The following is a 24,768-nucleotide window of genomic DNA, read 5'->3' as shown; positions in this document are numbered from 1 at the left end:
GCCCAACCATAGCAGGAGGGGGCAGAGCTGGAGATGGCACGGACTTTCCTCTGTGCTGGCTTACCAGCCGGGAAGCAAGTGGTTACTGGATCCTGCCCCTCGCTGGTCCCAGATTGGAATTCATTCCATCTAGCCTGAAGCTTGGGGTGTGGTCTCCCTACTACCCCTCCCTCCCCTAGGTCTGGTTCCAGGGACTGGATAGCCTACTGAGGGGTACCCTAGTGCCACCTGTGACCACACATCTTCCACCACGCTTACTGCGAGAGCCCTGGTGGACATCACCTCCCCCTCCCACCCCCAGAGAAGGAAGAGACGGAGGCCATGCAGTAACATTCCCCTTTAATAGCCTGGTGGGACCTCCAGTGGTGGAGGGGTGGGGTTCCCAAGCCCCAGCCACCCGGTCCCCTTGGCCACCCACCCCAGAGCCCAGAGTGGGGGGCTGGACAGCACCCAGCTGGGGGCTAGACAAGCCAATTCATTTCCCATCGCTGAGTGGGTCGGGGGGAGGCAGCGCCGACCTTAATCACATGGTGGTTAAAAAAAAAAATAACTAGGAGCGGGTGGCAAGGAGGGGAGGCAAGGCCAGGGCATGGGATTTCCCCACCAGCCACCCCATGCCCCCCACCTGTGGCCCCCAATAAATATTTGCAGGGGACGCCGGGGCTGGTGGCCCTGGCAGGGGTGGGCGGGCGCCAGCCCTATTTCAGGCAGCGCTCAAAGTAGGTGGAGCCGATATAGCCACCTCGCATGGAGCGCTGCACATTCTGCTCAAACAGCCGCCGGTTGTTCTGCAGGACCTCGGCGGCCTCCTTGTTCAGTGGGTCTTCAGGGTTGGGCTCCTGTGGCCGGTATGGGTGGGGGTCAACAGGCCCTAAGAGCAGAGAGGGCCAACCTCCACCCCCCCCCCCCCCCCCGCCTCACCCCCACCCCTACTCACCAAGAAGAGATACTGCAGGCCATAAATTATGGAGTTTATCGTAAGGACTGGTTTCCAGTCCTCTCTGTGGACAAAGAATCAGGGTCAGACACTGGTGAGTGGCCACCACAGAGCCTGCTGGGACTGAACAGGTCAGGCCCAGGAGTAAGCTAAGGGCAAGACTTGAAGAAAATGTGGAGATGAAGAGATAGAGTACCACAGAGCACAGGAGAGAGGGAAAGGGCAGACATCTGTGCAGTCCAAAGTCAGGGCCCTCACCTGAGGATGTTGAGGCAGACGTTGCCCTCGAGGTCAATGTTGGGGTGATAGACCATTGTCTCACACTTCACCTTGGGGGGGTCATGTGGGTAACCCTGGCCCACCTGGCTCCAAAAAGAGAGAGAAAATAGATAGGTGCCCCAGCAGTGCCTGGTTGGGTCCTCAGCTGTTGCCTCCTCAGCCAGGGAGTCATCCCTGCCCACCTGGGACTCACCTTAAAACTGAACACAAACTTCCCACTCTTGTAGAAACCCTGTGAAAAGAAAGAGGAAGGTGTTAGGGCACCATCCTGCAGGGCTTGGCGGGTAAACCAGGTCTCCCAACACAAGGTCCCCCCCCCCCCCCCCCCACCGGGCCATGCCTGGGAGTCCAACTTAGTGTGCCCTTACCTCATCAGGACAAATAACCAGTTTGAAGTTGAGGAGATCGTCTGGATCTGAGAAACTGATGTCACACGTCTTGGGCAGGTTCAGCTCGTTTATGTCTGGGTTTGCACAGCAGAGAAAGGGAACAAAAAGAGGGAGAGATGAGGGCACTCAGAGCAGGTGTAGGTGCTAGATCCATGGCATACTTCAAACATGCATTTTCAACTGTGCTATGCAATAGTTCCTGGCCCAGGGTAAGTTCCAATTCTTCTGAATTTATAGCCTATGTCTCAGCACTTGAGAGCGGGGTACCCCCAACCCAGCTCCCAAATGCTCCCACTCCCATGTGGCCTCCAAGAGCGTCCAACTACCCCAAACCTCAGGATCCCCAAACATGACCTCCATTTTCTAGTGGACACTGTTGGTCCCCACCTATCCACCCAAACTCAAGGATGCTGCCCCCCATTGTCTCCTCACCAATCCTGTCCCCATGTCTCTCCTCTCTTCTGTTTGTCATCCCAAATTCAGGTACCCATCTAACCCTCAGACATATGCGTTCCCATTGCTGTACCCCTCTAAGATTCCCACCGCCTACAGCACGACAGTCTAATTGCAACCTTACTCCCATCTCCAGTTCCTAGCACACACTCTCGCCCCTCCATGTGTCATCCCAAGCCCCAAAATAGCCGTGTGACCCTCAGACCCACAAATCGGTCCCCAAAACTTACTGCACCCCATCTGATTCTCAGATTCCTAATGATCCCAACATACTTCCCTAAATTTTCTCCCACTCCTATCCCCAATCCTTGGCCCCCCACTATCCAATCTCCTCTTTGTCACCCATATTCCTGCTGACCCCTATATTCTGGAGTCCCCCGCCTCCTACCCGCCCTCCGTTGACGGACTCTCTGATTCTCGGTCCCTAATGCAAGATGCCTGGCTTTGGCTTTCTAAATATCCTAAATGTTCTACATTTGGACCCCTGTCTCTGACCCCTCCGGTGATTACATTACTCACCCCTAATGCCCCATCACACCAAACTAAGGCTCTAACCTCCAACCCCCCACTTCTGTGGCCACATCTCTGACCCCCCACTGGCTGCATAATTCCACTCCCGAAACCTATAACATCCCACCCCAGGCGCTGACCTCCGACCCCCACCCCCATCCCCCGAACCCCTACCCTTCTGGATCCGCAGCTGCGCAGCCGACGCCTTCTTGCTGCTGCCCTTGGTGCCGCCCGCCGACTCCTCCTCCTTCTTCTGCTGCTTCAGCGAGAACAGCTTGATCATCCTGCCGCCGCCGCCGCTGCCGCCGCTGCGGGGCCCGGGACCCCGGCCACCCGGCCCCCTGCCGCCACCCGCGCCGCCTCCGCCACTCGAACCCGCCGCCGCGGCCTCCTCCGCTGCTGCTGCCGCCGCCGCCGCCCGCCCGGCCTGCCGCGCCGCTCCGCGCCCACCGCGCGGCCCGCGTCGGCTCCCGTAGTCCGGCTCCGGCCTGGCCCAGCGCCTCGGGCTCGCTCGGCGGCGCTCGGGCCGACTCGGCTGTTCTCGGGCCCGCTAGGCCCCGCCCCCACCCGGCCGCTCCCTCCTCCCCCTCGTCCGCTTAGGTCCCCTCAGGCCCAGCAGCGGCCGTGCCGCCTGTCCGTTCACTCGTTCCCACCGCGAGGGGGTGCGGCTCGAGGGGAAGGAGGAGGCGGCGGCCGCGGTGGCGGCGGCCGCGTACTGAGGGAGGCTCGGCTTCCGCGGCAGCAGCGGCTTCGGCGCGGAGGTCCGCAACGGCCTCGGGCGCCCCACCGCTTCGGATACTTCCGTCGCTCGCCGACTTCGGCTTTTCTTGCCCGGCCTGCGCTGTGCGCCTGCGCAGCCGCCGCCACCCCGCGTTGCTCAGCGATAGGTCTTGGTATTCGGACACTTTCGGCTAAGCTCGGTCATTTCCGGGGACGCTCGTGGGTCCAGGCATGGGCGGTGCCGCCGCCATCTTTAAGTGGGGCAGATTCAGGTCGCTTCGCTCGTAGTCCACCCGTGCAGACGGCTCAGTGGGTGGGTCACACGAGGTCCTTGCCCCTGGAGGTCACAGAGGCAGGGTGACCAGGGCGGGCCAGAGCCACGGCAAGGCCATAGGCGTTGCCCAAGGAGTGCGGGGTCGAGTACCCTCGATGTCCCACCGCAAACGCAACCCGCTCGCGGAGATCCTGGCTGAGGTAAACTAGCAAATAAAACGTGTATTGCGCTAGAGAGTGGTAAGCACTTTGGGAGTTCACATAGGTGGACACTTAGATGGGAATGTGGGGCAGGGGTGTTCTCAGAGCGGGTCCCGAGTTCCAGTGGGGACGCTTTGCGATCTTCAGCTCTCGGTATGGTCAGCCTCCACTCCAATCACAGCTCAGCGTTTCTCTGAGGGCGGGAGAAAGCGGCGCGGGGCGGTGCTGCGACTTCCGGTTGTCACCACGGAAACCGTCAGGCGGGTGAGCTGCGCGGCGAGGGTTGGATCGGGTTTGGGGCAGGGCAGATGGGTGCATCCGGAGCTCTGCAGCTTGGTCCTTTTGCCACCGAGTGCTGTACGTCCCCTTGCGTCTCTAAGGCGACCTACCGTCATCGCCTGGGGCTTTGTGGAAGAGGTCTTGGCGGTCCAGTTGGGCCGGCGCTGGGGTTGGATAGGGGTGTTGACGGGTTCCTCTCAGCCGTCGACCCCGGAGCCGGGCCCGCAGTCCTGACCTAAGAGGAGTCGCCCTGACGCCATCTCATCCCCAGCGCCTCCTCAGACCCGACCTGGCGTCCACTTCAGCCATCCTCACCTCAGGGAGTCGCCTCCACCTCTTCGGATCTTGGGCTGGCGTCCATCTTGGCCCCAGCGTCCTTAGAGGCCCTGCTCTGTGGGTTCTCTGGTACCATTGACGTCCTCGGGCTCCACGGACTGATTCCAGTCGTGTCTTTGCAACCGCTTCCTCTTAGGCCCTTCCATTCTCAATGTCACCCTCCCAGACACCCCTTTCGTTCCGCTGGTTGTGCCCTTATGCCAGCCTCACAGTCCCAGCATCCTTTCTTAATTCCTTTGTGCGTTGCGTGCTGGAGAGGTGCCAGGGTGAGGAAGGGGACTCAGGAGCATCAAACAGTTCAAATTGGGGGCTGACATTGCAACCATACCAGCGTTCTCAGGCTTCAGACATGGCTGGTCTCAGGACTCACATGGCCCCTCCAGACTCACTCTTCCTCTATCCCTTTCTCTCTGTTCTTCTCAGCCATTCTGCTCTCCCGATTTATTGTACAGGCTATCTCCAGCCGAAGGTTGATGACCATTCTTTTTGCAGCCAGTCTCAGGGGTGTTGCCTGTTGGTCACACTAAACCATGTGTCCATCCTCAGGCCAGTTTCTGAGGCCCATCAGCGGAAGGCCCATCTGAGGATGGGGTATGGTTCCCTGGAGAGGTGGCGCTGCACTAGCCAAAGCTAGACTCATGTGGTCTGTGACCTTATGGCTTCCTAACCATCCAGTGGGGAAGACTGAACCATGAAACAAAATGCTGGGTAAAGGGGGTCGTGGGATCTGGACCAGGAAGGAGGGGATGGCTGTGCTGAGGCTGGGGGTTGGGCTGGAAGTGGTGCAGCTGTGTTTCCCTTGTCATTCTCACGGCCACACAGTGACCGAGGGGCACAGGTGGTTTGGGTGGTGAGGGTGCCTGTATCCTCTGGGCCTGGCATTTGGAGGGACTGGGCAGCCCATGGCAGGTGAAGAGTGAGAGTGGAAGTGCACTTGGGGTATTAGCACAGCTTCTGGGAGCTGTAACTGGGAAGATAGGATTGGTTTTGGAAAGGAAGTGCAGGAGCAGGCAAGGAAGGGAGGCTGAGTGTTGTGGGCCTCCAGGCTGGTGGTTGGGATCAGAGGAGTGGTTCTCTCCGATGGAGAGAATTGGACAGGTTTAGGAGGCTTGGGGTTGGGAATAAGAGTAAATGGATGCATGCAGCATGGGGAGACTGTGCTTGGGAGTAAACGGCATAGGCTCAGGTACAGATGATCCAGGGACAGGCTGGTTGGGCACTGTTGTAGCTTCCCCAGACGCCAGTGCCTTAGGGGTTCCTCTCCTGGCTTCCCCCTGTGGCTCTGGCTGAGTGAGGCCAAGTGGTCATCCTGTCTAAGCCCTCAGCTCTGCTGACAGTATGGTAGCCGTTGGGTTCACAGTCCGCAGCCTGGCTTGCAGAGGTGTCCCCAGCCAACTGTAGAAATAGCCTTTTGTGGGGGGGGGGGGGGTTGGTGTTGGGGCTCTCACGTCACTTTTCATGTTTGTTTCTTAGAGGACTGGTTCAGCAGGTTGGGTCCATGGACTTCTCATGACTTTGGGCATGGGGCCTTGGCCTGATGTCTGCATGCTTTTCGTGTGTGTTGTCATTTTTCTTGTGTGGAATTTCAAGTTGTTAAATAGTCATGTGTGCAGATTTCTCATCATGTTCTTCTTAAACCAAGATGATCAAAACATGAGAGCAGCCTTTCTTCTCTTTGTTTCTGATGATAAAATTCACACAGGCTTTGAAAAAAATCCATGTCACAGGATCTATGAAGTTGTGGCAGTGCCCCTCACCCTCAGAGCACTAGGTATCTCAGTGTTTGTGTGCCTTCCTTAATCTGACTCCCAGCCTCTGCCTAGTGGCCAGTGACTGCCCTCCTCCCCTCTGATTCATATATCCCAGATTAGAGTCCTTAGAGTTCCTTTTATAGTTGGAGAGGACAATGAGTGTTGGCATAGGGCCCAGGGGAGTCCCCCCACCCCCAACTGTGTCACATGGGAGTGTCCCTACATGGGGACCTGTTGACTCTGCCAGATGTAGATTCCACAGTGGCCCTAGTCCTGGTTGGGGCTAGGCCAGGGGGAGATGGGGAGAGGGGCAGAGTAGGAGAGGGAAGGGAGCAGGAAACACACCTTCTCTGGGATGGCTATTGGAAGCCTCTGGCCCAGGTGGCTTGTCTTCTTTCCCTGATTTCAGAACTCCAGTCTTGTAGCAGGAGAGGAAAGTCCAGGTGTATTTCTGGAAGAAACTTGGACATGAGCCTCAAGAAGTTGTGCCCGGGGGTGCCTGCATGGCTCATTGGGTTAGGTGTCCGACTCTTGAGTTTAGCTCAGGTCATCTCCTGGTTCATGAGTTTGAAACCCTCAGAACGAGAGCAAGATGACGCCTGCCCAGAGTGGGGTTTAAGTCCCAAGCCAGATCGTGACGCATGAATATTCTTTATTTGGCACTGCTTTTCATTCTGTTTTTGGCGCCCAGTATACCCACCGTTTGGGGGGCAGGGGTGCTAGGTCAAGGGCCTACAATCAGATGGAGGGGGCAGATAACTAGGGCAAGAGGAAAAGTAGAGGGTTCCAGAGATGCCAGCCCACAATCTGCAGGACATTGAACCCGTAATGGCAGCAACTGTATTTTCCTGTAAGCTGCTGCTGGCTGTGTTTCCTATGGCTTGCCACTGAACACATTCCTCATAGAGACCATCCAGTGTGGGGGAGCCTTTGGGGGCTGTGCACCTGGCCAGGGTTGGTGGAGACTGTGGCCCGTGGAATGTGAATGATTCCTAGAGGGCTGGGGGACTGGCCTGGGGCCAGCTGACTTCAATTTCCAGACTGGCTGGGGTTCTATCCTAAAGGGAACCTAACCTGAGCACCTGCTGGTAGTTAACATGCATGAAGGAATCTAGATTTCTAGATAAAACCTTCCAGCTTTTATGCCTAAGAAATGGCTTCCTTGGTTTAAAGTTTTACAAACATATCCCTAGCTCTGGCCTGCCGGACACCGGTTTGCTACTTCTGTTGCACCTGATGATCTTGGCTGGCTGGGGAAAACTGGGCCAGTCCTCACTTGGTAGTTGACCCCACCCAAGGTTGTTCAGGTTGAAGGCATCACAGACGAATAGTACAGTAGGCATGGTACAAGGCAGCACCCACAAGATGCTGTTAGGAGTCACCCCTGCAGGGGGCCATGGCTCTCACAGAGACTGCTGGTTGCAGAAGTAGTAGGTGGGTGGGGTGGATGGAGGGACCCGCCCAACTACTGGGGAGGCATTGAGTGGGTGGATACCAGACCCAGGTTCTGTCTCTTGTTTATTGAGCACCTACTGGGGAGCCAGGTCCTGGGTGGACCTGCCTGTACCTAAGCTTGATCACAGCCCTCACAACAACCCTGTGAGGGAAGTGTTCTGCACACGCACACACTCCTCCCCCCAGCAAAAGGCCAAGAGAGGGACGTAGGGGAAGGGTCCCGCGAGCGCCGGTTACTCGGCACTGTGGATGCGCTGGTGCTGGATAAGCTTAGTGCTCTGGTGGAAGCGGCGGCCGCAGTCCTGGCAGGCAAAGGGCTTCTCACGCCGGTGGGTACGCAGGTGCTGTGTGAGCGTGGGCCTCTGGCGGAATGCCTTGCCGCACTCCGGGCACACGTAGGGCCGCTCGCCCGTGTGGATGCGCCGGTGTTGTGTGAGATTGGCGTGCTGCCGGAAGCTCTGGCCGCAATCGGGACAGGCAAAGGGCCGCTCCCCCGTGTGGATGCGCTGGTGCTCTGTGAGCCGGGACACCTGCGTGAAGCCCAGGCCGCACTCACTACAGTGGTAGGGTTTCTCCCCGGTGTGCGTCCGCTGGTGGCGCGTGAGCTTCAGACGCTGGCTGAAGCGTTGGCCACACTCGGGGCAGGCAAAGGGCTTCTCGCCTGTGTGCACGCGCAGGTGCTGTGTGAGCGTGGGCCGCTGGCGGAACGCCTTGCCGCACTCGGCGCAGGCGAAAGGCCGCTCGCCGGTGTGGATACGACGGTGCTGTGTCAGGTTGGAACGTTGTCGGAAGCTCTGGCCGCACTCGGCGCAGGCGAAGGGCCGCTCACCACTGTGTACTCGCCGGTGCTGCAGCAGCACTGAGCGGCGACCGAAGCGCTCACCACACTCCACGCAGCCAAAGGATTTGTCACCGGTGTGCACTGCCTGGTGTTCTAGCAGCACAGCGCGCCGCGCGAAGCTCTCGCGGCACTCGCTGCAGGGGAAAGGCCCTGGGGGCTCAGGCGCACCGGGAGGTGCAGCGGGTGCGGCGCCAGGGCCGGGGGGGTCGCCGTGGATGCGCTGGTGCTGCAACAGGTTGGAGCGCTGTCGGAAGCTCTGGCCGCACTCAGCGCAGTGGAAAGGCTGCTCGCCTGTGTGCACACGCCGGTGCTCCTCCAGGCGGGTGCTGCGCACGAAGCCCTGGCCGCAGTCGCTGCACACAAACGGCCGCTCCTCCGTGTGTGTGAGTTGATGGCGCAGAAGGTGCGAACTTCGGCTGAAGCTCCGGCCACACTCGTTGCACACGAATGGCCGCTCTCCCGTGTGTATTTTCTGGTGCCTCAGTAGGTTACTGCGTTGGCTGAACACCTTCCCGCACACGTCACAGTGGCCACCTCTCCCCGCCCCGGGGTCTGTGCTGGGCCGACCCCGGCCTCGGCCCCTGGGAGCACGCCAGCGGGCTGTGCCTAGCATAGGGCTCGTAAGCTGGCAGGAGCCCTCATTCGTGGGGTTCTGCTCACCTCCTGGGCCACTGGGGAGCAGGAGCGCACGCGAGAAGCCACTTTCACGGGAGGGTGACCGGAGTTGGTCCGTGAGGCCAACCATGCGGAGGTCCCAGGGGATATGGAGGTGGGGGCTCACAGTGCCTGGGCCAGCAGAGACACTTTCCATCTGGAGTGCAAACCCTGCATTGCACAAGGGGATCCAGTCATGCACGCGAAGAGAACTGTTCCCGACCCACTCCAGCCGGTGGGAAAGAGCGTGAACTAGAGGTGCCTGAAACTAGCCAGTGAGGCAGACAGAGGTAACAAGGGCAGGGGCAAGGACTCTATCTGTGTTTCCCAAAGGAGGTGACAAGGGCACAGAAACTTGCATGAGGAGGAGGATTCAGAAGTTGGGGACATGCTTTCTAGGCCTGGCTTAAGTTTGCAAAAATCGCCTTTCTGGAAGGGCTCTAGGGCAAAAATGGGTCAGGTGGCTCTTGCACTAGGTGGTGATGGTTTCCACAAATACACAGAAGTGGGTGGGTCTGAGGGAGGTTGGAAGTGGAGCCAACAGGAAGGTAACTTGGAGGGGAGTGGGCCAGGCTGCACGACCTTGGTTTGATGTGCCTTGCCTGAGATGTGCGTGGGGCATCTGAGGGGCAGAGACTACATGCAGCTGTGGAGTTCAGGAGTTGGGGCTCAGTCTGCAGGGAAATGTGACCATGGCAGCTGTGGCATGTGCATGGCACACAGAGCCCTGGCCCTGTGTGTGATCAAACGAGAGTGGGTGTCTATGGAAAGAAGTAGCAGGTCCTAGCCACGCTGTGAGCACTCTAGCATTAGATGCTGTGTGAGGAAGGAGGTGTAAGCAAATGCAACTGAGAAGCAGGGACTAGAAAAAGAGGAAGGCTGCAAGGAGACTAAGAGAATAGCAAGGACTTCAGCGGGTGACAGAAAATCCAGTAAGTTGTCAAAGAAAAGTCATAAATTACACTGTGTCAAAGGAAATCGTTCATGCACAGCACTGATAACCTTAGAGCCAAAAAATGAATGACAGATTCTCCAGAAGCAAAAGGGTAATTAAGCTTCTAAGTAAAGAGCTCCAATTAATCAACAAAACCAATGACCTGACAAAACACGGGCAAAGGAGGTGAACAGGAAAGGAAATGTAACTAATACTAAATCCCATAATATATGCTCCATTCACTCCTGAGAAGAAAACTGAATATCAGAGTTGTAGTCATCTATCATTCTCACACCCTCCCTGGAGGGACCCAAGTGTTTGCATGCCTTGCTAGTAAGCGAAATGGGAAGCCAGTGTGGCAAAATACATTAAAATAGCAAATTTCTCACACTCTGATCAGCAATTTCACTTTTATGCACTTCAACAGTTGTGTTCCCCGCTGTTCAAAGTGACCTATATATGAGATTTTTCAGTTCACCACTAGAAATCCACACAAAGGAATGTAAGTAGGAGCTGCGATGGATAAACACGTGTGTCCACAGTGAGCCACACGGGGGCTTCATGCAGCTGTCCAGAGAGGAGGGCGCCTGCTGCTGTGTGCTGAAGTGGGAAGATGCAGGAAAAATGTCAGGTGTGAAACATGGTGATTAGGCATTCGCATGTATTTTAAAGAGAAACAAGTATGTATCTGAATCTGTGTTTGCTCTTTTATGCACAAAGTCTTTTTGGAAGAACACACAAGAAGATGGTAGTGCTGGCTGTTGAGGGACAAGACTGTGTAACAGGCAGGGGAGGGGCATTCCAGCGTACACTCCCTTGTGCCTTTTGAATTTTCTAACATGGGAATATATTAGCTATTTAAAATACTACGATGAAGGGGCGCCTGGGTGGCTGAGTCGGTTGAGCGTCCGACTTCGGCTCAGGTCATGATCTGAAGCTCAGGTCACGATCGCGGTCCGTGAGTTCGAGCCCCGCGTCAGGCTCTGTGCTGACCGCTCAGAGCCAGGAGCCTGTTTCAGATTCTGTGTCTCCCTCTCTCTCTGCCCCTCCCCCGTTCATGCTCTGTCTCTCTCTGTCTCAAAAATAAATAAACGTAAAAAAAAAAAAAAAATACTACGATGAAAACACTGGCTGCACAGGAGCAGCCAGGAGTCCTGAATGGAGACCCAGGTAGCTGAAGGAATCAGTTATTTGAAGATGCGAACTGTGGTTGTCTACAGAGAGAGTGTGGATACACAGAAGGAACCCGCCGAAGTGTCTGCGGTGGTGGTGCCAGCGTGGATGGAGAAAGTGAAAGACTGTGGGGTTCTGAACTGAGAGAGGAGCACGTCCAAGTTAGAAGTGGTGGTCAAACAAAGTACGAGGCCCAGCCCGGCCAGCCAGTTTAAGACGAAAACGGCAGATCAGGGATGTGCCAGATCCTACTCTCTCAGCTCCAACATGCAGAAATGACAACAGAAGCTGAGAAGATATTTAAAAATGTTTTGGACAGCTCCAAAGGAAAGAAAGGACAGTTGGTGGGGCTTAGGAATCCAGAGCCTGCACAGTGAGCTCTGAAGCCCCTGTGACTTTAGTCCCCAGGTCTAAAGCCAGGCTCTGTCACGAAGCTGGGGGTTGAGGACATGGGCTGGGTTAGCTCAGTCCACCCACATACCTGACCAGGAATAAGGTGCTTGCTTTTGGCTGGGCTCCAGAAGTATCTTCACTGAATGTCTTGGGGCCCAGATGATACTTCCACTTCAAGGTTATGAGTCTTCTCACCTAGCATGATGCTTAGGGCGGGGACAAATGAGAAGCTCCTACAGCTATGAAGGGCAGACTGTCAACAGTACAACCAGCTGGAGAATTCACACTTGAATAAACGAAACTAGCTAAACAGCCTGGAAAGGACACTAAAGTATGTCTAAATCCTCAAAGGAGGAATCACCATCCATGAAACAAGGACATTATGGAAAAAGGATGAATTAGGATCCTTATTGACAAAAAACATAGCAAATGGAGACTTACAAGTAATTAAGGTATCTATTTTAACTTTGTTCTATCCTGAAATAACAGTAAAAACCACAACAAAATTTTTTGTTTTTTAACGCATAAGATCCACAAAGGTGAGAGGAAAGGAAACAAACAAACCCCATCACATTTTCTATTTCAGAAAGCTAAGGGGCAAATAGTAACTGTGTAGCAGATTGGAGAAAGTGCACATTAAACTAATAGTAAAGAAAGTGGAAAAACAAACAACAACAACAACAACAAAGCCAACCCCAAAAAACCCAAACCCTGTTTGACCCCAAAGAAGGCTTGAAAAGTTCAGAAGCTGGAGGTAGCAGGTAGCTCTGGCCATGGAGGTGAAGAGGCAGGGCCACCAAGCAGGATGGGGAGGCTGTTCAGCAGCAGCTGCAAGGAACAGACCTGGGATGTCTGCACAGAATTCTGAGCAAATAGTGGGCACTGCTGTAGCTCTGATTCCTGGATCTCTTCCCCCATCCTGGCAAAAAGCTGGGTTGAGGGTAGGAGACCATACTGAGGAAGCAACATAACCAAGAACCAGGTAACAGGCATACCAGAAACAAGGGAACAAAACAATGGAGAGAAAAAAAAACGAGAGAAACTATTCGAGGTAGTTTCCCACAATTGAGTGATAGGGATTTCGAGTTGAAAGGGCTCACCAATGATGATGAAAAAGCTTTGAAACTAAATAAAAAGAATTCCTCGAGCAGCCAAACTAGCCTAATATAGAATGTTAGATCAGTGCGTTTTAGAGATGTAGCATGTCAAAACTTTTTATCTCCCATACCATAGTTCGCAGAAAGGTCCCCCAGAACAAGGAAGTAAACCAAGAAAAAGAAGGGGTCCAGGAGAAAGAAGACGCAGGGAGACTGGATGATGGCAGACCAAGAGTGGTAAAGCGGAGGTGGACAGCAGAAGGCCTTTAGTCTCCTGCTCTGTCCTGCCCGATCCTCTACCCGTGTCAAGGTCCCTTCTGCCCACTGTCTACTAACCTACTATCCTTGCCAGATCCAGACCCTCCCTCCCCGACTATCCAGACAGTGGGATGCAAACCCAGAATCCATCCAGGAAGGGAGGGCTGGGAAAGGACGGGGGTGTGGGGAATACAGGCCCTGCTCTAAGGAGGTTTTACTATGGTGGGGAGCAGTAGCTGGAGGGAACATGAAGTTGGCTGAGGGCTTGACTTATGAGGACAGGAGATGCTGAAAGTTACATGCTGCAAGGGATGGTCTGCGGAATGGAGAAGCTTGGAGATGCTGGAATGAGAGGGCCCCCTGAGCAGGGCCAGGAGTGGGATGGGTTGATGTGCCGCTACCATGCAGAGGGCCTTGCCCCACCATGTCCCATCTCACTCACCTGGAGGAAAGATGCCCCCAGCTTCCTCCTGCCACAGGGCCCCAGGATGCTGCCTCCATGAAGGCCCCGCAAGCCCAGTCTCGCTGCGGGGAGAGGCCTGGTCCAGCACTATCTCACAATCCTGAAACCATAGTGGTCATTGTTCGTCTGTGCCCAGCTAGGTCCAGGGAGGGACCTATCTGACCCCCACCCACTGAGGCTCCCCAGACAGGGTGGGGAGCATGGTCTGTATGGGGCTCACCTGGGCCTCTTTAGGCAGGAGAGTGGAAGTGGCTTCCTGGGGATTGGCTAGAGGCCCAGAATCCAGAAGCTCTGTAGAGGAAGGTTGGGGTCAGGTGGCCCAAGGGTGTTCCCCACCCCACTGCCCTCCTCAGTGGTATGCCAAATGCTGGAATCCAAGTTTGGAGCTGGACATGGCTGGGCATCTCTAAGGGCTCAGCCTGGGGGTGGAGTAAAGCAAAGCCCCCTTGAAGACCACAGGAGAAGTTACAGCAGGATGAGACAAGCTCAGGTCTGTGCTCTGTACCCCTGCACGAGTCCTGGGTAGGATGGCCAGTGAGGGTGGAGAGAAGCATTGCACTAGGGTCCACACAGGAATGATGGATGGTGTGGGAAGCCAACTTTGGCATCTGCCTGGAAGGAGCAAAATGGGGAGGGGTGTGCCTTCCAGCACCCTGGGGTCCTCCCTCAGTCACACCAACCCATATTCAAGCCTGCTGCCTGCTCTCCAGAGAATTGCTATTGTCTCCTAATGGATCCCCTTGGGGAGTGAATCCCACGTGCCTCACACACAGAACCCCAATAGCTTACTACTCCATGCTAGGGGAGAGTAGAGAAACATAGTTGTAACAGTCAGACTTGGCACGTGAGGAGTAGTGATGGCCACTAGCTAGGCAGGTTGTGGGGGCTACTAGGGCATATGAACAGTTCCATCCAGCAGGGGACGTTTAGGCTATTGAGGCCAGGCCCCTCTGGTCCACCCAATCAGGCCTTGGGCCATGCATACCTTGCGTGCCCTCACCTGGGTCCTCTGTAACCATGGGCTCCTCTTTCACCTGAAAGCCCAGCGGTGACTCGTGTGTGGCTTCAGATGGTGTCCCGGGTCCACGTTCTGGAGTCCGTGGCTTGGTTTGAAGGAGGGGCTGGAAGTTGGAGGGTTCCATCTTCTCTGATAGCACCTCCTGACCCTGTACTTGGACTGTGACCTGGGGAGGTACCCCCACACATCAAGGGCCCAGGCAGAGAGTTGGGTTTTGCACAAGCAGGGGGGTTTATGGGCAACCACCCCATCACAGAACCCCAGGGGTCCTGACCTACTCTGTTCTCCAAGGACCCACTTCCCTCCAGGACTGAGCCAGGAGTGAAGGGACCACCTGCAGTTGCTCTCCTGCTGCCGGCACCCAGGAATGCCCAGTGGTCTCCCTTTCTCCCCACCGTGCATCCCTTCCCATGTCCATGACTCCAGGTGATGTAGGGATAGACCAATGAGGCTGGCCCTGGAAACGCGTCTATGCTCACACAAGGTCTGCTGCAAGTGACCACTTCTAAACCACAAGGAATAGGTGTCTGGCTGAGCATGGCACTCCCCAGGGTGGGGCAGAGCTGGATACTGTTCCAGCCTGGACCCTGGCTCGGGGCCACAGACTCACCCATCTTCGGGGCCCTCCTGGCTCCTGGCGAAGCCCCTCGACCAGGGCGGCTGCTTCTTCAGGGCTGCCTGGCCGCTGTCCCTCCACGCGGGCCTGGATCTCAGGGGGCAGTGCACCCAGGAACCGCTCTAGGACCAGGAGCTCCAGCATCTGCTCTTTGGAGTGAACCTCTGGCTGCAGCCACTGGCGGCATAGCTCCCGGAGCTGGGCCAGGGCCTCTTGGGGACCCACTGCCTCTTCATAGTGGAAGTGTCGAAAACGCTGGCGTGCAGTCTCTGGGCCCGGATCCCACAGGGCAGCGTCACCCTCCTCATCTGAGTCCTCCAGTTTCACCATGACAGGCTGCTCATCTTCCAAGGGTGTGTGACCTGGGGAGCCTAGTGCTGCAGGCCTCATTGGAAAGACTGGGCTGGGGGCTCCAAGGACAGTGGCTTCCCCTGGGGGAGGAACAGGATGAGGCTGCTGGGAGGAGGACGAACAGCAGCAAATGCTTACTAAGCACCTACTGTATGCTGTGGTGTTCCATATTCAGACCTGCGCCGAGTGGAAGGCAGATAAGAAAACGGGCACAGAGAGATGGTCACAAGCCAGGCACCTGAGTCTCTGGTCTCTAGCTGGGACCTAGTCTCTGGTATTCCCTGCTCCAAACACGAGGTGCTTCTTAGGAATAGAAGGCACCCCCTTTCCTCTAAATCCTGTCCTTCTATGTGCCCCACCTCGTCCTTGCCCTGTGGCTGTCAGGTAAATGACATTTACAACATCCACTACCCTCCCCCCCCCCCCCCATTCAGCCTCCAACACCAGTCCATCACTGCACCACCCACACTCCCATCTAGTCTCTCAGACCATTCCCTTCTCAACTTGTTTCTACAGAGCAGCCTCCCTCCACCTCTACCCTCCCCCCACTGCTGCCCCCAGGGCAAAGTCAACTGTGTGGCCAAGCCTCCAGGCAGCATCCCCCCCCCCCCCCCCAATTCAGCCCCATTCTGAACCAGCCGAACTTATTATCACACCACGTAATGCCCCATCATCTCTTCAGTTTCCTGATTTAGGCAGGGTTAGGAGGTGATGGGGGAGCTCCAGGGGGCCCACAAAGGCCCCAAGACCACTGGACCGGGTGCCTGCAAGCAAGGTTGGAGATTCTCATCTGGCCTATTTGCTACATAGCCTTGGCAAGTTTCTGTGAACCTCAGTTTCCCCATCCTTACCGATCCCCTGTAAGTGGGGGCGCTCCCCCCTCCCTGCCATTGCTGCTCCTTTTGCAGCTGGTGTTAATGTGCAGGCTTTGTGAAGAAATCTGAGTTTATTACGTGAGTAAGAATCGATTTCCAGGGTCGCCTGATCCCGTGAGTCAAATTCCGTTCCTGAAGGTTCCAGGTCAACCCGAAACCCTGGGAAAAGGTTGGACCATTTTTAAGCCGGCCAGCCCCTGCGAAGGTTTCTGCACTACATTTACCAGAAATCTTGGAGGGCAACTTCCACTTGGGAGAGCGCCCTCTTCCCACTCCCAGGGTTGGTCTAGTGCCGCCAGGGCAACCGGGAAGGGGGGGCGGGGCTCCGAGAGCTTGTCGCTGTGGCATTTCAGTGATAGATGAGCGTCGCCGACAGCACCGGGCTCACCGAGAGGGAGTGCTTAGGTCCCTGTTCCGCACTCCCGCAGGGTAGCGGCAATCCAAGAGTTCGCGGTCGCCGCCCGGGTCCCCGCCCAAGCCTTCCTCTTTGAGAGGTCCCCGCCCTCACCTCCACGCTCAGCGGGCCGCTCCGCGCTCCTAAGCATGCGCAATCGCCGACTTCCCCCTCCCCGGACGGACTAGGTCTCCCAGAATGCTCCACGCATTCAGCCCGAGTGCCACCTGGCTCTTCCCCCACCCTCGCCTCGTTTTCCACCCTCCTCCCCTGTTCCCCGGTGTAGCATTCGCAACGATCAGATCACACGCCCAGCCGCCTCTTCCGCGCTCCCCGCCTCAGATCCAGGCGTCCATGCCCCGTCGACGTGCGTAAGCTTCTCCGGGGGCTTCGAACAGCAGCACCACCTTCCCAACCGCGCATGCCCCCCATCACGTTTTCCTCAATTCTTCACGGGTGTTCCTGGGATTAGCAGGGTTCTGCACCAATCACCGTCCTCCCTAGGGCGCCGGCAGCCTTCGTCTCCATGGCAACCTTCTGCCTCGAAAGGGGCACCTCCTTCATCGCCCGCCCGGACGGCAGATTCGGAGAGGCTTGGCCGCGTGCTTTCTGGGAAGTGTAGTTGGCTGAGACCTCCGTGCGCGTACGCGCCGCCAGACGACGTCCCATTGTGTACGTGGCGGGCCCGGGCGTTTCCATGGTAACCGGATGGGCTGACTAGTAGGTCTCCAGCTCAACCCAGGGGAGCCGCTGGCCATCTGAGAGGCGATGGGGGACGTGGGGTAAGGGCTTGGGGAGCGGGCCGGAGCAGAGAAACCGAGCGAGACAGTAAGGAAAGACAGACGCGAAGACTTCCGGGCAGGGAGAGACGCAAAGCCTATGAGGGCCCACTCGGGGGCAGAGAGATTCAAGGAGAGACCGTGAAAGTAATTGAACAGATACAGAGACCGAGACACCGGTAGGAAAGGAAGTCAACGGGGAGGTATTTCTCCTTTCAGAGACCTAGAGAATGTGATAAGAAGCCAGAGGATCAGAGAGTCAGGGCCAGGTAGACAGGAGTGTCAGTAAAGTTAGCAAGAGGGAGGGAGATCAAGAAGGGGTGGATACGAAAGGTGAGACAAAGTGGGAGAGTGAGAATAGATTCACAAAGACAAGAAGTGCAGATATTGAGATTCAAGAGACAGATAAGGAATACAGACATACAGAGGCAAGAGGAGAGGAAGGGACAGAAATTAGAGATGGATTGAGAGTTTTCAAAGACCTAGAGAAGGGTGACAGACGGCAAGTAGAGACAGTTGGAGGGAGACTTGTTAGGGAAACTTATCCAAAAATTGACAATAGGACAAAAAAGGATGACTGGGGGCCCTCTCTGCGTTTCCTAGCATTGTCTACCAAGCCCACTTCAGCTTATCTGATTCCCTATAAGAAGTAACTCTTCAGAGGCCAGATTGCAAATGCTTGGCGTTAAGAGTTGTATCAACCTTACGACACTGAGACACCCAGGCCTGCTCGCTTGTAGGGCACCAATTCAACTTTGGGCTTTTATTTCAGTGTTCCTTCTTTCTTTCTTTTCTATTAAAGAATTTTCTTTTTTAATGTTTATTTTTGAGAGACAGAGTGAGACAGTGCCAGCTGGGGAGGAGCAGAGACAGGAGACACAGAATTCAAAGCAGGCTCCAGGCTCTGAGCAAGCGTTCAGCACAGAGCCAGGCGCCGGCCTTGAACCCACAAAGTGAGATCATGACCTGAGCTGAAGTCGGACACTTAACCGACTGAGCCACCCAGTCACCCCTCAGTGTCCTTTATTTCTTTCACCCTTTCTGTTCTTTCTCATCTTCCCGGAACCACCTATGTCATCCTGCTAGTTCCCTCCATGAGGTAAATAACTGTTTGCCATGTACTCCTTGAGTTTATTTTTAACTTAAAAAAAAAAAAAAAAAAAAGGATTTGACAGTCTGAGCGGAATTAATTCACCAGGATGGGGAACAAACTGGGAGAAAGAGGTGACAAAGCTAGGAATGGAAGGAAGTAGGGAGGATAATGGAAAGAAAGCAGGCGGCGGGAAAAATTGGAGAGAAATTAAACAGAAAGCAAGGCGGCTTTGGGTAGAGACAGCCAACGGCGCCCCCGCCTGGGCTCTGCGCGCAGCATCCTCGTCGTCGAACTACATTTCCCGGCTGGCCTGCGAGCGCGGGGCGCAGGGCCTAGAGCGCCGTCGGGGACTGGCCCCGCGCGGACTAGTCCAATCTCGATAGTCGCCGGCAATCTTCCGCCTCCGCCGACAACATGGAGGCTGAGCTCGGCCGCCCCTGGGAAGAGGCGCTGTAAGGCAGGAGATGGGGGAGAGCCGCAGCCCCAGCCGCCCAGCTGAAGCAGCCGGCCCGCGTCGCGGTCCGGAGGTGAGGGCAGTCAGCCGCGCGGGGGCCCGGGCTCCGGTGGCGGGGGCTTGGGCACCGTTTCTCTCGGTCCGAAACGGCGAGAAGGAAGAGAGGCCGCTGCGCGCGCAGGCCGGGACGAGCGCGAATGGGCCAATCGAAGATTCCGGCGGTCCCGAGGCTTTGTGGGAAATGTAGTTTCAAGGGGACGAACCCTTGGCTCCACCGAGACATTGGGCAGCGAGCCTCCACCGGCGGCGGGTTTGGAGGCTTTCTCACGAGGGTGGGAGGGAGGGAGGGAGAGAATGAATGAATGAGCATGTGGGTGAATTAATTTAAAATTGTGGGTGAGCAGAGGAAGGCATGGATGTTGAAAGAACAATGGCGCAGCGCGTGAGTGGTTCAGTAAGCGAGAGGAGCCTTTCTCATGTCCACCTACGTTTCCCATGGGGGACCTGTGGCATGTGCCACCTTATTTTAAGCCATGTGTAGTCCATGGATCCTTGAAGGTATCGATACCATAGCCACGGCAGAAACAAACCTGCCAGTCATTTGTCCCTTGTATTTCGCACGCACTACACACACACACACACACACACACACACACACACATATATACATATATATACACATATACATATATGTGTGTGTGTGTGTGTGTGTGTGTGTGTGTATACTCTCTGATCAGTGCTACTTCCGCATGATTCAGAATGCAAAACGGACAAGGTGAAAAGCATGCCTTCCACCGCTGTACTTAATTTAATAATTTCATCAGCTAGCGACTACTGGATTCACTATTCTTGGGTCTGAGGACACAAGGGAGAGCTCAGCCAACACAGCTCCTGCCTTCAGGCAGCGTGTGACAGATACATAATAAAATGTAGGTGGAGAGGGCCTCTTTGATTAGGTTACATTTGAGCAGAGATCTGTAGGAGAGGGAACAAGCCATGCAGATAACGGAAGTGCCCAGGCCCTGCATGGGCTGAAGGAAACAGGAGCAAAGGCCCTGAGTCAGGAGCACCCTTAGTCTGCCCCAAGGATGTGGGCAGGAGTGAGCAAAATAAAAGAAGAGGCTCTAAGACACTTGAAGAATCTGGTGAGGATTGTGGCTTTTACTCAGAGCTGGGAGGGCTTGAACAGAGGGGTGATAGGATCTTAGTTCTTGTTGGATCTTTGTGGCTGCCGTGTGGAGAACCGCCATCCTCTTCTGTTCTCAGGTGCTCCATAGTTTGTGGCATAAATTAGGTTGGTTCTCTTCTGTGTTGGTTTCCTATGATTGCTGTAACATATTACTGAAAAGTGAGTGGTTTAAAACAACACAGATGTATTATCTTAGAGTCTTGGAGGTCAGAAATCTGAAATGTTTCTCAGTGGGCTAAAATCAAGGTATCAGCAGGGCTGGTTCCTTTTCTTTTTTTTTGTTTTTTGTTTTTTGTTTAATGTTTATTTATTTTTGAGAGAGAGACAGAGCATGAGCGGAGGAGGAGCAGAGAGAGAGGGAGACACAGAATCTGAAACAGGCTCCAGGCTCTGAGCTGTCAGCACAGAGCCTGACACGGGGCTCCAACTCACAAACTGTGAGATCATGACCTGAGCTGAAGCTGGATGCTCAACCGACTGAGCCACTCAGGCGCCCCTGGTTCCTTCTGTATCCTCTATGCTTCAGTGGTTGCATTGCCTTTTTCTGAGTGAAATCTTTTGCCTTCTCTGATTACATTTAGGGTCCATTCGGATAACCCAGGATAATCTTCCCATCTCAAGATTATTAACTTAATTATACCCACAATGTCCCTTTTTCCAGGTAAGGTAATTTATTCATAGGGATTAGGACGTGAATGTCTTTAGGAACCATTATTCAGCAACCCACACTGATGTTTGAAGCATGAAAAGGGTGAGAAGCATGGAAGCGGGTACCTCATTTGCTCATTAGTGTCTGGGAGGTGGGCCAGGGTTTCTAGACTGTCATGTGGTTGCAAGAGGTTTGCTAGGGGAAGAGAGCAGAGTCTCCTAGCAGACATCTCTTGATCTCCTAAGCTAAAACTAAGTGACATGCTCCTTTAGATGCAAAGGATTACTTGGAAGTGAGTGTGCAGTGTTTTTAGCAGTACGGAAAGAAGGGACTGGGCATGCCTCTGAGGCAGTGCTCAGCAGAGCTGGGTGCTCTGTGTCAGAGCACGGAAAAGCCAGCTGATGGTTGGGACTTCCATATGCTTACACATTAATGCCCATGTGTCCTTGTCTTACAGGCAGAAGCAGGTGTGGCAGGAGAGGCCAAGAGGCTGCCCTTGCGGGCACGCTGGTAGCTACTGTGGAAACTGGCAGTGCAGAGAGGCTTCGTCAAGGTGTGTGGCTCAGGGAGGCGGAATGAAGACAACTTCCCGCCTGCAGGTGTCGGGGAAGTCACCCCTTGGTGGGATTGGCCTCCGCCACAGTGCCAAGCGGGACCGTAAGTCCATCACCCTGCATATGAAGTTAGAGGTGCTTCGGAGGTTTGAGGAAGGTGAGAAGTTGACTCAGATTGCCCGGGCCTTGGGGCTGGCCACCTCTACCGTCGCCTCAATCCGTGTCAACAAGGACAAGATCCGGGCCAATTCCCAGGCAGCCACACCTGTCAGTGCCACGCAGCTGACCCGCTGCCGGGGTGTGGTGATGGGCCATATGGAACGCTTGCTGAGCCTATGGATTGAGGAGCAAAAGCGGCAGAACCTGCCCATCAGCACACTGCTCATCCAGGACAAGGCACGACGGCTCTTTGTGCAGCTGCAGCACGAGCAGGGCAGTGGCACGCAGGCCGAGACCTTCGGGGCCAGTAACGGCTGGTTTGCCCGATTCAAGGCTCGCAACAATGTGCTTTTGACGGATGAGCCAGCTGTGGCTGACGCCCAGGCTGCTGCCCACTACCCCCCAGTGCTGCGCACCATTCTGGAGGAGGGCTGTTACTCACCACACCAGGTTTTCAACGTGGATGAGACAGGCCTGTTCTGGAAGCGGCTGCCAGAGCGCATGTTGCTGGCACTGGAGGGGGCAGCCGGGCCCGGCCTCAAGGCCTCTAAGGACCACCTGACCCTGCTGCTCGGTGGCAACGCAGCTGGTGACTTTAAACTGAAGCCTCTGCTGGTGTACCCCTCGGAGAATCCACGTGCCCTCAAGGGCTGCTCCAAGGCCAGCCTCCCTGTGGTCTGGCGCTCCAACCGCAACGACTGGCTGACGCCCAGCATCTTCCAGGAGTGGTTTACTGGCTGCTTCTGTCCTGCTGTGGAGAGCTACTGTGCCAGCCATGGCCTCCCACACCGTGCCCTATTGCTCCTGGATGGCGCTCCCTGCCACCCTGCTCACCTGGGTGGCCTCTCAGCCCACGTGAGGGTGGAGTTCCTGCCCAAGAACACATCGGCCCTGATCCAGCCCATGAACCAGGGTGTCATTGCCACATTCAAGGCCTATTACCTGCGCCGCACGCTCAGCCAGCTGGCCCAGGAGACGACTGGTGAAGACCGACCCTCCGTGCAGGAGTTCTGGCGCAGCTATACTGTCGTGACTGCTGTGGACAATATAGCCGAAGCCTGGGCAGAGCTGCAGCCTGCCACCATGAACAGCGCCTGGAGGAAGCTCTGGCCCGAGTGTGTCCCTGCTGGCACCCCTGAGCCTGACACTGTGCCTCAGCTCCGCCGCAGCATTGTGGCACTAGCTCGGCATGTGGGCCTTGGAGATGCAGCTGAGGCTGATGTTGCCAGCCTGCTGCAGGCCCATGGGGAGCCCCCACCCCACAGCATCCCCCAGGATGCAAAGGAGGGGGACATGAGTGGTTCTGGGCTGCCCTGGGAGACAGGGAATGGCCTGGTCTCTAGAAAACAAGAGCCAGATTTCACAGAGGCTGTGGTGGGTGCAGGCACTGAGGAAGCTGGTGTGGGTGCTCTGAGCCCTGAGCATCTCGCCCAGGCTCTGTCTCACTTTGCTGCTGGTTTACAGGTCCTCATAGAGAATGATCCAAACCGGGAGCGCAGTCTGCGGGTCTCCCGGGGTGTCCACTGTGCCCTTGCTCGCCTCCGGGAGCTACACCGGGAGAGGAGGCGACAGTCTCGGGCAGCTGCATCCTCAGGAGGCCCTGTGGTGGTGGCAGCAAGGGAGTTGGTAGGAAGCCTGCCATTGCTCCAAGTGGGTCCCATAGAGGGTGGGCAAGTGGCTAAGGGCACAGGTCCTGAAGGTCAGACCTCTGGCTGTCCTATATGATTTGGGGCTTGGACTTGACCTCACATGAGTTCTGTCTAATGGTGTTTTGTTTCTGGAGGTCAGATACTGCTGCTGCTTCCCCACGGTTCTCATATCTCATGCTCTGTGGTCTTTGTATAGTGACCCACGACTCTAGGCTTGGGGAACAGAAGGGTGGTGTCTTCTGATTGGCAGATGAGATGCAGGGCCCAGGAGTGCTCACCCATGACAGAGATACACCCTGTAGTATGGTAGTTGCCCTGCACAGTCTGCCAGGGTGGTTTTCCTTGTGGTGAGGGGCCAGAACTGAGACCAGCCTCTTCCATTTTCCAAACCTGACCTCTCCCTGCACCATTGTTACCCTTCCTAGCCAACTTTAAATTTTTTTTTTTTCAACGTTTATTTATTTATTTTTGGGACAGAGAGAGACAGAGCATGAACGGGGGAGGGGCAGAGAGAGAGGGAGACACAGAATCGGAAACAGGCTCCAGGCTCTGAGCCATCAGCCCAGAGCCCGACGCGGGGCTCGAACTCACGGACCGCGAGATCGTGACCTGGCTGAAGTCGGACGCTCAACCGACTGTGCCACCCAGGCGCCCCTGTTCATGTTTATTTTTGAGAGAGAGTGAGCACATGAGCAGGAGAGGGGCCAAGAGAGAGGGAGACACAGAATCCGAAGCAGGCTCCAGGCTCTGAGCCATCAGCCCAGAGCCCGACGCGGGGCTCGAACTCACGGACCGCGAGATCGTGACCTGGCTGAAGTCGGACGCTCAACCGACTGTGCCACCCAGGCGCCCCTGTTCATGTTTATTTTTGAGAGAGAGTGAGCACATGAGCAGGAGAGGGGCCAAGAGAGAGGGAGACACAGAATCCGAAGCAGGCTCCAGGCTCTGAGCCATCAGCCCAGAGCCTGACGCGGGGCTCGAACTCACGGACCGCGAGATCGTGACCTGGCTGAAGTCGGACGCTTAACCGACTGCGCCACCCAGGCGCCCCGCTAGCCAACTTTAGATGAGGGTTTCCTGCTCTCGGCATGTCCTTTCTCACTTTCCATGCCATCCTTACCTCTTCTGGCTTCCACGGCCTCTGTCGTCTCAGTGCCAGAGCACCTTGGCTCACTGTGACTGTTGATACCAGGGATCACCTGCTTGGTTTGGAAATGTTTTCTTCTCTGAATTTCTGTGGCATGGTGTCTTGGTTTCCCTCCAGCCTCTGAGCTTTTTGTGATTCTGACAGTCTCCTGGTTCTGGTGCTCTTTGGAAAATACCATCCACTCCTAAGAGCTCAGTGGTCACCTCAGAGTTAGCTCCCAGTGCATTGGTTAACATTAGTGGGATCACATTGTGTGAGGACCGCCACAGATTAGTTTCTTGTTGAACATTGTGGAGTGGACATCTCTACTTGACATTTGTTGATCTTGGCTAATTGGTATGAGCTGAGCCTCTCGGGCTCTGTAGGAGTCTGCCATGGGGGAAAGGAAGGCCTCCCAGCGTAGGTGTCAGCTGTTGCTATCCCTGCACCTGACACATGCTGGCTG

At 55.6% G+C, this 24,768-nt stretch overlaps 3 protein-coding genes across 12 annotated transcripts; 1 reads left to right on the top strand and 2 right to left on the bottom strand.

Annotated features, from left to right (window-relative positions):
- Positions 1-322: 322 nt before the first annotated feature.
- On the bottom strand, positions 323-3,061 carry UBE2M (ubiquitin conjugating enzyme E2 M). The gene is made up of 6 exons (XM_045440149.1): positions 2,743-3,061; positions 1,585-1,679; positions 1,410-1,448; positions 1,196-1,299; positions 938-1,001; positions 323-839 (listed from the first exon to the last, which is right to left on the bottom strand). Exons 1-6 carry the CDS (start codon positions 2,849-2,851, stop codon positions 699-701), a joined length of 552 nt encoding a protein of 183 aa, XP_045296105.1. The 5' UTR covers positions 2,852-3,061; the 3' UTR covers positions 323-698.
- Positions 3,062-3,514: 453 nt separating this feature from the next.
- LOC123577849 (tigger transposable element-derived protein 1-like) lies at positions 3,515-23,607 on the top strand. Of its 4 annotated transcripts, none has more exons than XM_045440140.1 (2): positions 3,515-3,762; positions 21,272-23,607. In XM_045440140.1, exon 2 carries the CDS (start codon positions 21,390-21,392, stop codon positions 23,250-23,252), a length of 1,863 nt encoding a protein of 620 aa, XP_045296096.1. In that variant the 5' UTR covers positions 3,515-3,762; positions 21,272-21,389; the 3' UTR covers positions 23,253-23,607. The 4 variants fall into 4 exon arrangements, with proteins under 4 accessions (XP_045296096.1, XP_045296097.1, XP_045296095.1 ...); XM_045440141.1 differs by lacking the exon at positions 3,515-3,762 and adding an exon at positions 17,210-17,322; XM_045440139.1 differs by lacking the exon at positions 3,515-3,762 and adding an exon at positions 17,338-19,049.
- MZF1 (myeloid zinc finger 1) lies at positions 6,764-17,276 on the bottom strand. 7 transcript variants are annotated; one of them, XM_045440132.1, is made up of 7 exons: positions 16,765-16,875; positions 16,233-16,415; positions 15,025-15,461; positions 14,397-14,580; positions 13,617-13,687; positions 13,376-13,496; positions 6,764-9,249 (listed from the first exon to the last, which is right to left on the bottom strand). In XM_045440132.1, exons 1-7 carry the CDS (start codon positions 16,799-16,801, stop codon positions 7,817-7,819), a joined length of 2,466 nt encoding a protein of 821 aa, XP_045296088.1. In that variant the 5' UTR covers positions 16,802-16,875; the 3' UTR covers positions 6,764-7,816. The 7 variants fall into 7 exon arrangements, with proteins under 7 accessions (XP_045296088.1, XP_045296093.1, XP_045296092.1 ...); XM_045440137.1 differs by lacking the exons at positions 16,233-16,415; positions 16,765-16,875 and adding an exon at positions 17,171-17,276; XM_045440136.1 differs by lacking the exons at positions 16,233-16,415; positions 16,765-16,875 and adding an exon at positions 17,105-17,210.
- Positions 23,608-24,768: the final 1,161 nt, after the last annotated feature.

The sequence above is a fragment of the Leopardus geoffroyi genome, chromosome E2 (assembly GCF_018350155.1).
Source record: "Leopardus geoffroyi isolate Oge1 chromosome E2, O.geoffroyi_Oge1_pat1.0, whole genome shotgun sequence".
Classification (NCBI taxonomy): domain Eukaryota; kingdom Metazoa; phylum Chordata; class Mammalia; order Carnivora; family Felidae; genus Leopardus; species Leopardus geoffroyi.
This window is presented reverse-complemented; position numbering and strand designations above follow the sequence as displayed.

What these genes read in the sequence shown, in the direction of transcription:
- UBE2M (XM_045440149.1), bottom strand. Translation starts at nt 2,851, where the DNA reads ATGATCAAGCTGTTCTCGCTGAAGCAGCAGAAGAAGGAGGAGGAGTCG. An exon ending in GCAGCTGCGGATCCAGAAGG is followed by an intron (nt 1,680 to 2,742) that starts GTAGGGGTTCGG and finishes GTGCAAACCCAG; the next exon opens with ACATAAACGAGCTGAACCTG. An exon ending in TGGTTATTTGTCCTGATGAG is followed by an intron (nt 1,449 to 1,584) that starts GTAAGGGCACAC and finishes TTCTTTTCACAG; the next exon opens with GGTTTCTACAAGAGTGGGAA.
- MZF1 (XM_045440132.1), bottom strand. Translation starts at nt 16,801, where the DNA reads ATGCTTAGGAGCGCGGAGCGGCCCGCTGAGCGTGGAG. An exon ending in CCCCCACTTACAGGGGATCG is followed by an intron (nt 15,462 to 16,232) that starts GTAAGGATGGGG and finishes TTCCTCCCCCAG; the next exon opens with GGGAAGCCACTGTCCTTGGA. An exon ending in CAGGAGGGCCCCGAAGATGG is followed by an intron (nt 14,581 to 15,024) that starts GTGAGTCTGTGG and finishes GTACCTCCCCAG; the next exon opens with GTCACAGTCCAAGTACAGGG.
- LOC123577849 (XM_045440140.1), top strand. Translation starts at nt 21,390, where the DNA reads ATGAAGACAACTTCCCGCCTGCAGGTGTCGGGGAAGTCACCCCTTGGT.